The sequence below is a fragment of the Fusarium sambucinum genome, chromosome IV (assembly GCF_050947815.1).
Source record: "Fusarium sambucinum isolate potato_lamoka chromosome IV, whole genome shotgun sequence".
Classification (NCBI taxonomy): Eukaryota; Fungi; Ascomycota; class Sordariomycetes; order Hypocreales; family Nectriaceae; genus Fusarium; species Fusarium sambucinum.
Window position 1 is genome coordinate 7,468,754 of NC_139291.1, and position 11,376 is coordinate 7,480,129.

At 48.8% G+C, this 11,376-nt stretch overlaps 2 protein-coding genes across 2 annotated transcripts; one reads left to right on the top strand and one right to left on the bottom strand.

Annotated features, from left to right (window-relative positions):
- Nucleotides 1–109: 109 nt before the first annotated feature.
- Nucleotides 110–3,848, top strand: FSST1_002419 (uncharacterized protein; the record flags this gene model as incomplete). The annotated part of the gene is made up of 4 exons (XM_083228408.1): nt 110–115; nt 186–297; nt 353–3,222; nt 3,273–3,848. 4 exons carry the CDS (start codon nt 110–112, stop codon nt 3,846–3,848), a joined length of 3,564 nt encoding a protein of 1,187 aa, XP_083092601.1.
- Nucleotides 3,849–5,576: 1,728 nt separating this feature from the next.
- Nucleotides 5,577–8,888, bottom strand: FSST1_002420 (Ran GTPase-binding protein LOS1; the record flags this gene model as incomplete). The annotated part of the gene is made up of 3 exons (XM_083228409.1): nt 5,577–7,093; nt 7,143–8,682; nt 8,877–8,888. 3 exons carry the CDS (start codon nt 8,886–8,888, stop codon nt 5,577–5,579), a joined length of 3,069 nt encoding a protein of 1,022 aa, XP_083092602.1.
- Nucleotides 8,889–11,376: the final 2,488 nt, after the last annotated feature.

The following is an 11,376-nucleotide window of genomic DNA, read 5'->3' on the forward strand; positions in this document are numbered from 1 at the left end:
TTCATTTTTACCATCAAAATCCCCCCCGCCATGCGCTTGGGCGCTATCTGGTTGCTAGTCTAAGTCCGAGAGATCTCCTGAACGTCGAACAGATAAAAGACGTGGAACCATGGGTGTAAGACGAGAACAGGACGCCCTCACCGAATTTCGAGAGAAGCTGACCATGTATTGCTACTGCTTTACAGCCTAAAGCCGTGCAATATATCAACCAGCTGGACCATGCCCGCTGTGACGGAAACTGGGACTTGGTCCCGGAGCTCGTTCGCAAAGTCCGCAAGCACGCACCCGAGAGAGCTTGTATGATACGCTTCGAATATCTTCCCAGGATGTGATGCTAACACAAATCAATTAGGTCTTGCGCTGACCGCCGAAACCGAATGCGCCATTGCAAAGACGACAGGTGCAGCAGCTCACACGAATAACGAAAGTCGACCAACCACTGCTGTGAACACAGGCGAGATCACTGCTGTGGACCAATTACCGAAGCTCGAGGCTGCGATCGATGAGGAGGCTGCACATGAGAACGACAGATTTCAGGCCGAGGTATGTGCAGGCTGGCTGCACTGGACGCTAGGAGACTACAACCAATGTGTTAGCCGACTGCCTGAGAACAACTTGGTGGAAGGAGAGATCAACCCGGCCGACAAGAATGCCGAATGGTCAAGCGTTTGCGCGCTCAAAGCCGCCTACCTCAGGGCTAATTGCCTTGCTCGTAGTGGCGAGTCGAAGCAAGCCTTGATTTCTTATCGAGCTGGTCTTTCATCCCTTGGACGAGTGTGGGCGGAACACGGTATAGGACGACAACTTCGATACTGGTCAGAGCTCTTTCTCACCGAGTACTGCATGCTAGCTGGCAACGCGTTCCGAAACAACGAAATCTTGCAGCTTGATTCTGACTCATTGGCCGGCTACCGCGCATGGGCAAGATTCTGGGATACCATGTCGACACCTGTGACTGGAGGATACGGCTTTAAGGGGTCAGTTCCTAGGAGAACAGTCTGGAAGGAGTACTACACTGCCATCTCACAGATTGTTGAGTCCGACCAACCTTATCCCACGGGGTTTGTGAGCAACACTGCCGGCGACCTTTCACCACGGAGTCAGCTACGAGTAGAGCTCAAGCATGCCGAAGCCACATACCAGACACTGTTACTGGGCGAAACATCTTTCCCTAGAGCTGAAGATGAGCGCGAAGAAGTCGAATGGTTCGTGAACCAGGCATTACGGAACTGGACTATCCTCTGCGGACGAGGATGGAGCGAAAAGGATCTTGGACAAGGTGGAAGAAGCAGCCTGAGTCGTGGAGTCCTCGATACTCTTTACAACGCAGCCATGAAGACTTATCACTCGACATCCATTCTACGCGCCCTATTCCTTGTTCACCTCTCCATTGCTGAGTTTGATTTGGCTTTCAAAGCTTTTGACTCTTATCTTGAGATTGTCAAGAAGGGTAAGGCCCGTGTTGACAAGACAGGACACATAGAGCCTACTTTGGATGATGATGCCACGGTTCTTGAAACAATAGCACAATGTATTCAAGCTCTTTGCAGATATGGTCAACGATCTGCCTCGGAAAGGGCGTACCAGCTTGGGTTGGAATTGGAGGACTGGTTAGCCAAGTTGCCACAAATCCCTTCGCAAGATACACCTACACCAGTCATTGCGGAACACGGTGAGATCAACTTGCCACACCCACCCGTACCACCTCATACCACTGCACTGGCGTGGCAAGCTATTGGTTTGTCCCAGGCCAACTGGTCGAGAATTACATACGAGGCCGCTGCCAGGGCTGAGATTCAGCAAAAGGCGATTCGGTGCCTGAGAAAGTCTCTATCAGCTGACCTCGGACGCTCAAAAGATATTAGGAGTTTCTATGCTCTTGGTTTGCTCTTGGCTGAGCGACGAGAATTGACTGCCGCGATCGAAACAGTCAGAACTGCCTTGACAACAAGCAAGGATCAGGAAGAAAATTACGATCTGGTATATGGGCCATATTGGCAAGAACGTTCCCTGATTCCTGTATGGCATCTTCTTGCTCTTCTCCTTAGTGCTAGACAAGATTACAACATGGCCGCAAGAGCATGCGAGGGTGCCCTGGAACAGTTCAAGGATAACACAATCTTGTTTGGTAAAGCCGATCAGGGTTTTAGAAGCGAGCACCTCAATGAAGTTGAAAAGGGTACCGCAGCAGATGACCGACACGGCCTAGTTGATGATATGGATGATGCCGAGAAGGAAGGCATTCTGGAGGTCAAGATGACCCAACTAGCATTGGTTGAGCTGCTCGAAGGACCAGATGTGGCTGTGAATGCCAGTTTCGAGTTGTTGACTCTTTTCTCGAGACTTTTTGGAAATGTTGCGGCGCAGACCACACTCAACACCCCCAAGGCCGTGGAGCCACCAAAGACTTCTGGTACGCTTAGAAGCATCAGAGGAACCATTTTTGGTGGCAACGACAGGTCAAGGCCGCCTACCAGGCAGGTCTATGCTTCTCCCACCGACAGGAACCCTAGACCTCAGACTGCCGCAACGGTACGCAGCAGTGCCCCAACCATCCAAGTTACTGGAGACAATGGATCCATGGCAGACTCGCGGCCACGAACAGGATCAGTGTCCTCTGTTCGCCGTGATAGGAGCGCTACTGGTAGGAGTAACAGTCTTCAGAAGCGTGAACGAAGCCATAGTCGACAACGATCTTCGAGTATCGGGGCTATCGTATCTGCCCATGGGCCTACTGTTGTTGATGGTGATGTCTTTTTTACGCCAGCTGGTGTCGAAGATCAAGAGAAGGAGCAGCAGTCAGACTTTTTTACTTACTCAAGCAAACGACAAACCGCAGCTAGAAGCTCGTCTTTCAGGGCACGACCGGGACATCTCAACTCGTATCTTTCCACGCAGTCCAAGTCAACTGATTACTCTGAGCTATCAGTAGACAATACTTACACTTCTACTTGCATTCTGCCTTTGGTCCACTTCCCCAAGGAAAAGGAACGATCTCAGCGAGTTGTCCTCCTGATTCGAGTTTGGCTCATGATCGCCGGTTTCTACCGCCGTGCGGGCATGTATGAAGATTGCAAGGGGGCCATCACAGAGGCGCAACGACTCATTCAAAGTCTTGAGTCTGATTTGGCCAGAGATCCCTCTGGGTCAGGCTCATTGAAAGCTCCTAGCTGGGCTGAGAAGAAGAGTGTTGAGGACCTCTGGAGTGACTTGTATGCAGAGGTAAGTTTGAACCCCTTTCGTATATTACACATTCAGCTAACATATTATAGCTTGGACAACTGTCTCTGTCAAGGGGAGCACCCTACACAGCCCGCAACGACTTTGAAACCGCTTTGACGCACACGCCGAACCATCCTAGCTCTATTGTCGGACTATCCAACATCCTGCTCGATATCTACAGTGAAGATCTTCTTCCGCCACCTCCAATCCCTTCTCTAGACGACCCCCTCAACACGAATACTGGCATCAACCTAATGTCGACCTCGAATAGTTACTCTGTTTCTTCCCTGCCCTCCACACCCCTCGGTCTCGGCCCTTCAGATACCCAATTCATTCCCAAGCCGCCAATGGATGCTGATGAGCTTCCCGTCGCTTACAAGGCCACCCGTCTACCCCTCGTAGACCGCCTCGCCGCCCGAGACCGCGCATATGCGCTGCTTTCGACCCTTACCAAACTCGGATCCAGCTGGAACTCATCTGAGGCATGGTTCACCCTGGGTCGGGCTTATGAGGAGAGTGGACAGCCCGAGAAGGCCAAGGAAGTACTCTGGTGGTGCGTTGAACTTGAAGAAGGTACAGGTGTTCGAGATTGGCGCTGCTTGACTGGTGGAGGTTATATTATTTAGAACAGGATATACTATCTAGACATTCTGTTCGTTTATTCTGGCTACTTGGGTTTTAAAAGGTGGAACGTAATATTGGGACTTTAGAGTTTCTATCTGGTCGTTTTGCGGTTAGCTGTGTCTAGCCGCTATCTGGCCTCTCGTTTTCTATTACATACATGTAACTTATTCAAGAAATTGTCCCCCAGTCTGTGATTTCCAGCCCTTGGTCTCGGTTTCATGTGATAAAGTACCCGCTTAGCAAGTATGATTGAAGGCCAGAGTGTAGTATGTACAGATCCATCGAATCTTGCAACAGTCTTACAATATCTAACGCTCAAACTTGTCAATTCATCATATCGCTGTACCAAAATCGACTATGGGGTTTTTGTGTAGTTGTCTCTCTGACTTTCTCTGTCTTCATAATGTCTTTGTCCTCTTTCGAACCCTTGTTGATTCCTGACATTTGCAGCAGTGATAAGGTCTGGTCGCCACTGGTTCTGGGTGTTGCAGCACCAACGCTGGTGGTAGGTAAACCTCTTCCTTACCCATCTCGATAGCATCTTTTACTTCCTCAAAAGTTATACCGCCCTTGCCGTCACGAACGCAAATCCAAATTCCGACCGTCTTAAGGACATAATCCTCTAACTCTTTAGGCCATACCAGAGGCTCGCGTGAAAGCTGCTAGGTCACTTCAGCACTGATGCAACCCCAATCATACAGCTCGCCTTCCGAGGGATTGTATGATGCTGACCCCCTGCGGGAGCGGAGTATCTGATTGTATCGTTAGCAAGATGTTCTCAGAGTGTCCTAGTATTTTCATGTAACACCCTTCAAGTCTCTACTCTTCTCGCGGGTAGTCTGGGCTTGTACTCACTTCAGCAGGGCCTCCGGCTATAGGAACTCTCATTATGATAAGTGATTGTAGAATGGCGTGGTTAAAATAGTAGAGCGAATGGATGATTTGAAAGCGATGATCTTGTGAACGAGAGATTGATGATGTAAAGGAAGAGACAATCGGACGAAAGGCATCGATAGATAGGTAGGTAGGTAGGTACTACTCGTGCCTTGCGTTCCTTCCATCGTAGCATCGTCTGCGTTGAGGAAGAACAGTTGGCCTCTCGAGGTATGAGACACGAAATTAGCAGGTCACTTTATGCAATTTACCTTGACAATAATCATAAGCCATTTGTCTTTAGGTAGGCATACCCTAAGGGTTTAGAGGTCATCTTTTGCTACTTTAATATTTTAGAGGAAGTTCATCAAGGTTAGGAGACAATATCCAAGAGCACAGCGTCGTTTCATGAATACCCCTGCGGACGCTATATGTAATGAAGAATTGTATTTCATCCCATCAATGTCCAAATCTCTTAATGCTCTTTCACTCCTCCTACTCCTCCTTGATCAGTCATCCCCGCTGCGAAATGATCCAGCCGCCCTATGAAAATAAGATATAAGAAAAGGGGGAATATTCGTTTTGACTGAGAATGACAAAAAGACGATTCTTTTTAGCTCTAATGTGTTTGTCCGCAAAACTCCCTGAACATGCGCCGCGAGGCTCCCATACAACCAGCCACCCATCCTTCCATCCGCCCTTGACTCAAATCATCATCATCATCATGAGGCAATCTCTTCATGCTTCGATCCACCGTGCTTGCTATTCAGGCGCGGGTATTTCCCTATCAAACTGCAATCATCCTAACGTTTTTTCTTTCTGTTTTTATCTTTATTTGTTTGTTTCTGTCCTTTCGTTTACTGTCGGGACTTGAGTAGATTTTGCAAGTAAGAAGCGAACTGCCTCTTATCCGTTGACGTGGTAAGAGAACGTAAGAAGTCGTCGCCGCTGACACCGAGGGTAGGGAAGAGGTTGTTTTGCAACTCCTGGATGAAAACATCGCCAGTCTTGGTGTAAATGATCTGCTCCAGACCTGCAATCTCTGTGAGAACCTGCTTGGTCTGGGCATCCTGGAAGGGGCGGAAGTTGGGGTTCTTGATGACTTCCCAGCAGGTCGAGTGGAATCGGTCAATCATGAACTGCTCGAAACCAGGGAATGCAGGGTTGGGGCTGCCAGAAGGAGCTGTTGGGTTCTGGGAGATGGTGGCGACGTCAGGCCCACCCCAAATGGATGCCATTCTCATCATAAGGGTAAACGCAAGTCTGCTGCTAGTAACGTTGCCCTCTAGAGTCTTGGCAAGCTCAATAATAGACGAAATCATGGGCTCAAAGAAGCCTTGGTTAGACTCGCTGACAAGGACGCCGTCTAGTCCATTGTTAAGAATGATTTGGAGGAAAGAAAGGTATTCCCTCCTCAACTCGCCCAACTGGATCTCGTCGTCGGTTCCAGCGATAGGCTCCGTAAGCCCACCAAAGATCCGTTGAAGCAGGGGCGTTAGAAGCATGTTCAGTACTTCGTAAATCTCTGACTTGAAGCCAAACACAACCTGGTCCAACAAACGCAGGAACATGGCCATCTCATCCTTGGAAGAGCTTTGAGACAACAAGCCTTCAATCCACTGTGGTAGTTGGGGGAGCACGGCGGCACCCAGAACACCCAAGAGCTTGGAGAAAGACGATCGGCAAGCAGTTCGAATTTCGGCAGATGAGTTCAGTTGGTTCAGGGCGATCAGAATGGCTTCAGCTGCGCGGGAGAATTCATCGGAAACGGCCTTGTCAGGTGGTCCATGGGTATTAGACGTAATGCCGGGAGTCCAGTCCGAGAATCCATGGGCCAGTGTACCCAAAGCCATGACAATATGGTGCACTTGGAGGGTTGCCTGGGCATCTCCGGCTTTGGCTCGTGGGAGGTGTCCTTCCATGTCGGTGAATAAGGGGTCCATCACAGATCGGGCGTACAAAGCTTGTTTATCGGCGGGCGTGCTCTGGGTTGAGGATATACATCCAATGGCCTCGAAGAGATACAGTTGGCTGGTGAAAAGAGCATCTGCGGAATGGTCGGACTCGTCTGAAGACATATCATCATCAGCGTCGTCGCCAGGGACCTCGGCCTTTATAGGCAACAGATCTCCAATTGACTGGATAACTGTCTCTGCAACATTGCCGACTTGAGCACGGAGCTGCTTGATGAACCGGTGGAACAGGTACCACGACCGGGTCTTGATACGAACATGGTCGTGGTGCACTAAGCGCACAAAGTTCTCGAGGACTTGAGGGATGTACTGTGAAAGATGGTTTTCGAAAACAACGCAGTATCTGACACAAATCTCCATGTATTGCAGGAGAATGGCTGGGTGAGAGAAGTTGGCAATGCCTATATTATGTTAGTCACTGCACTGCAAACAATAGTAAAGAATTCTCACCAGATTCAACCATCTTCTGCATCATGACCACCAGCCTCTCCGAGGCTTCTGTTGAAGGCTGGTTCTTGGTTCCAAGGCCTTGGTTGGGAAGAGCAAGCTCGCCAAACAGGTACATCTCATACAAGGCCAGGTCAAGGTCCCGCCAGTCCATTTGCGAATGCTGCTGATCAAGGGTTTGGAAAGTGGTGGCGACCAGGTTGCTCAGCATGTCCATGTACAATGGTTGATCAATAGCAGCGATGGACTTTTGCAAGTTCTGGAGCTTGCGACGCAGGTCTTGGAACTCAGCTTCGTCGGTAAGCTCATCCTCATCACCCCAAGTGGTAGTCTCATCATATCTCATCTTGCGAATGATGGCATCCAAGATGGGCGCAAGCATGCCGCCGTAATCTTGGTTAACGACAGTGAGTTTACGAAGGAAGGTGAGCAGATCAGTCAAGGCGGGGATGACTGAAGAGCAGACTTCATCATATTCGTCAGAGAAGAAGCGCAAGAGGAAAGGCAAGAAGCCATGGAGATGTTGGTTGGCTCTGGCGCGGGTATCATCACTGATCTGGCTGTCCTCGAGAGCCCGTACGATATCGGAGAGGACGGTGTTAACTAATTTTGCAACTGCCTCGGCCAAATCCGTATCGTATCGAGAGGTTCCTTTGTACTCGCGCAGAGGAGGGCTAGCAACTAATTGTTCGACAATTTCTCGAAGGTTGATAAAGGAGATCATCTCCATCTTGTCTGACGAACGCATTTTCTTACCACATATCTCATTCAAGGTGTCAATAGCGGTGTCACGAACCTTGTCCTCACCCGAAGTGCTTGGCCGTCCTACCACGGGCAGCAGCAGCCCAAGCATATCCTGGCTGATAACCAAGCCGATGTCTATCCAGCTGACCCACTTGCTCAGAACCTTGAGGACGAGTTCTACGACAGTGTCGTTGTTGGAGTATCGTGTCAGAAGCTGCTTCCACGACTCGGACACCTTGTGCATATCCTGAGCTCGGAGTTGATCCTTGAGCTCTGTATTTCGCTTGGCTTCGTTGTTCTGCCGTGACAGAAGCATATCGGCAATCTCGTCGTGGATGGAGCCGAGGATTCGAAGGTAGAAGACAACACCCTGAACATTGTCGGTGTTTGTGGAGAGACCTGTCAACTCGAGGTGGTCGTCAAGGAAGCTTTCCCATCCATTTTGGTAGAGGAAAACGAACAAATACGTCAACGTCTGTGTGAGCTTGTTCTGAAGGTGCGCGGGATCGGCTTCTTGTTGGGCGTTGGGGCCGTAAGTTTGCCGGCAGTATTGGAGGAGAGTTTCTTTGAGGAAACCAAGGCTTGCTTGGTCAAGACCTTGTGTGTGGACGGCATAGTTGACCACCTCGAGACAGACCAGACGGACGACTTCTGATGTTCGGGGGGTTCGAGCGAAGAGAGTAGTACAAGGTTGCCACCCAGAGGGATCTGTCCGTAGCTGGTTCAGGTATTCGAAGGCTTGTTCTTTAAAGGATTGATCGGAGGTGGGGTTCGAGAGGATCCCGACAGCGTTCTCGATCTATGCCATTGAGATACATGTCAGTAAAGAAATGCCTTTGTATTTGGCGAGCTTCATGCGATAGATACCCAGACCGCCGGGTCGGGTCTCAAGAACGTGGTCGGTCATTAGGTTGCAGCTCAGCCATGAACAAAGTGACGGTTGAAATGGCGGGGCACGAGTAACTGAAATATCATGGGAAGAGTCAAACTCACCTGAGCCTCCATGATCAAGATTCAGTTGCAATATACAATGGAGATGGGAAAGTAAAAAAAGAGAGACTTTTCAAGTATGGACGACGCTGCTATAACTCGGGCAGCCTAAAGGTACACAGCATCCAGCATAGTTATGGTAGAAATTTAGAGGGACAAGGCTACCGAGGGGTCATGCCTAACTCAAGGGTAGATTTGGATTGGATGGGTTGCGGTATAGAGAGCAGGGATGCAGCTGAATGGGGCTGGAGCTATTCCAGAGACAGCTGTAGTAGCAAGAGTTGCTATGGGCACGAGAACAACAATTTCGAGGCGGTGACAGCAGTTTTTGGGCGTGTGAAGACTGCGTTTTTGCCTCGAGATGTGCTATTTCTAAAAGTCGGTGCGTTTGAACTTCTTTGGGCTTGTGTCAATGTGGGGTAACTCTGTCGGCACATGTTCGGCAAAACGCCTCTTTCCTTTGTACTTGACAACCAAGTCTCATCATGAACCTTACTTACAACTATGGCACGACGGTTGTATCTATGATACGAGAAACTAGTTTATGTATCTTTCTTATCAAAACTTTGACATATACTCAAGTAAACAGTCTACCATTTACGACATGTCAAACAGCAGATGAGCAGTATCGCATGAGGGACTTTTGAGCAATCACCAACTCACATCACATGCTTAAACCACAGCCCAACGGTCCCATATGAATGCCAACTACGTCGAATAGCATCATTCGTTTACGTTCAGATTCATTATGGAAACCCAACATCAACCTCCATCAGTACAAATGGGTAACTTGAGCCCTACTTGTGGGTCAGGGCAACCTAACAAGTCTTCGATCCCCATCTTCACGATATGTCTTTTGATGAGATCGTGCTTGTGTAGGGAAAGTGATGTTTGGATACAACAGGCGTAGTCTCGATATCACTTGATGCTATTCGTATCCCACGTTTGTCGAGGTTCTTGGATATTGTAACTCGGAATTCGCTCGTTTCGAGTTTGGGCGTACTCGAACTTGATCAAGCCACAATATCTCTTTGCATGTCAACATCACTTTGATGACCAAGGCTATCGTTTCCTTCAATGATGGTCGTCAGGGGTTTGTCTGGTGACACAGTTTGTGGTCTATGTCTTTATATAAAGATGTAAAGATGCAGGTGTTGGAAGTTCAACTAAAGCCTACCCTATGGGCACGGCACTGAGGTAAGGTTGGCCATTAATACGAGGCAGGTGAAGTAAGCGAACGGCAGTTCTTATGGAAGACAATGACTCTCGGTAATCTTATCGGGTTCGATCTTGGACTCGAAACCTATGCGAAGTTATCGTGTTCGCCAAAAACGGGTCAAGTCCAGAGGCGTGAGAAGCGGCAACAGCATGCATGCCACGGATCACATGGAAGCGAGAAACATGGTACTTTGACCTGGAATGGAAGTTGAAGACTTGAGTATTAAGGCCGTTGAAACTCTTATAGGTAGCCAGGGAGTTACCAAATCCTAGTGCTAAGCGCTTCGCATAACAGTGTTCGTTTCGAACTTCATTCACATGAGCTCATTGAGAAGAGCTGAAGGGCGATCAACCTTAGCCGATGTTTCGTTCGGAGACTCTGTCGGGATTTCAGCTGGTCTATGGATTTATAGAAGGAAAACTATCCGTCAGCGACAAGCATCACTGGTCGGTATTTGGCGCATGACGTGAACTTTTCAGCGCCTGTGGGCCGCGTTGTTTTGTTTCCTGGCAATGGTTAGGGAAAAAAGTGAGATCGACAAGACATTCGCTGAAACAACAGAGATCGACAAGAGCCTGGCGCTTCAGAACGTGCAAAGACGTCTTTGGTCAATAACGGCGCTTTGGCGAAGGACTAGCAGGACGATCAAGATAGAGATGACTCGTCATGTTAATTTCCCCATCCGTTCTCTGTTTGACTTTGTTTGGCGTGGCAAACGTCAAGATATTAACGGTTTGTAGTCTCCTATAGCGGAGAGAATTATAGGAGAAACTTAATAGAGAGTGGTGTAACTGATAATATGCGGACTATTACTCTGCAATCGTTGCCAAGCCTTGATGACAGGCGGAAAGATCGTCAGGAGAAGGCGGCAAGCCACTAACTACCGGCTGGGGCATTGGCTCACAACCAGCCAACACAAACTGCGAGAAGCAAGGGCTCAAGCAGGGGTGTTGTGATGTAGTATTGGTGATGACTTTTTGTAACTGTCAGTTGACGCAAGCAAAGACACAAACGACAGAAAACGACAAGAATAGAAGCATTTCGTAAGAACTGACTACTATGCATATCAAGAGATTACAATCGATGATCGAATTCTTGGACTTGGATCCGCGGATAACCCGATTCAACATCGCGTACAGATTGTGGACCTGATTCCTCAAGCCGCGTAAGACGAAATATTGTGGTTCTTTGTTTCATCACTTTCAGAGCACGACTCGCTCGACGTCATTAGGAGTGTGTGTTTTGATCAGCATCAATAGAGTAGAAATGGCTTGAGCCTAATGC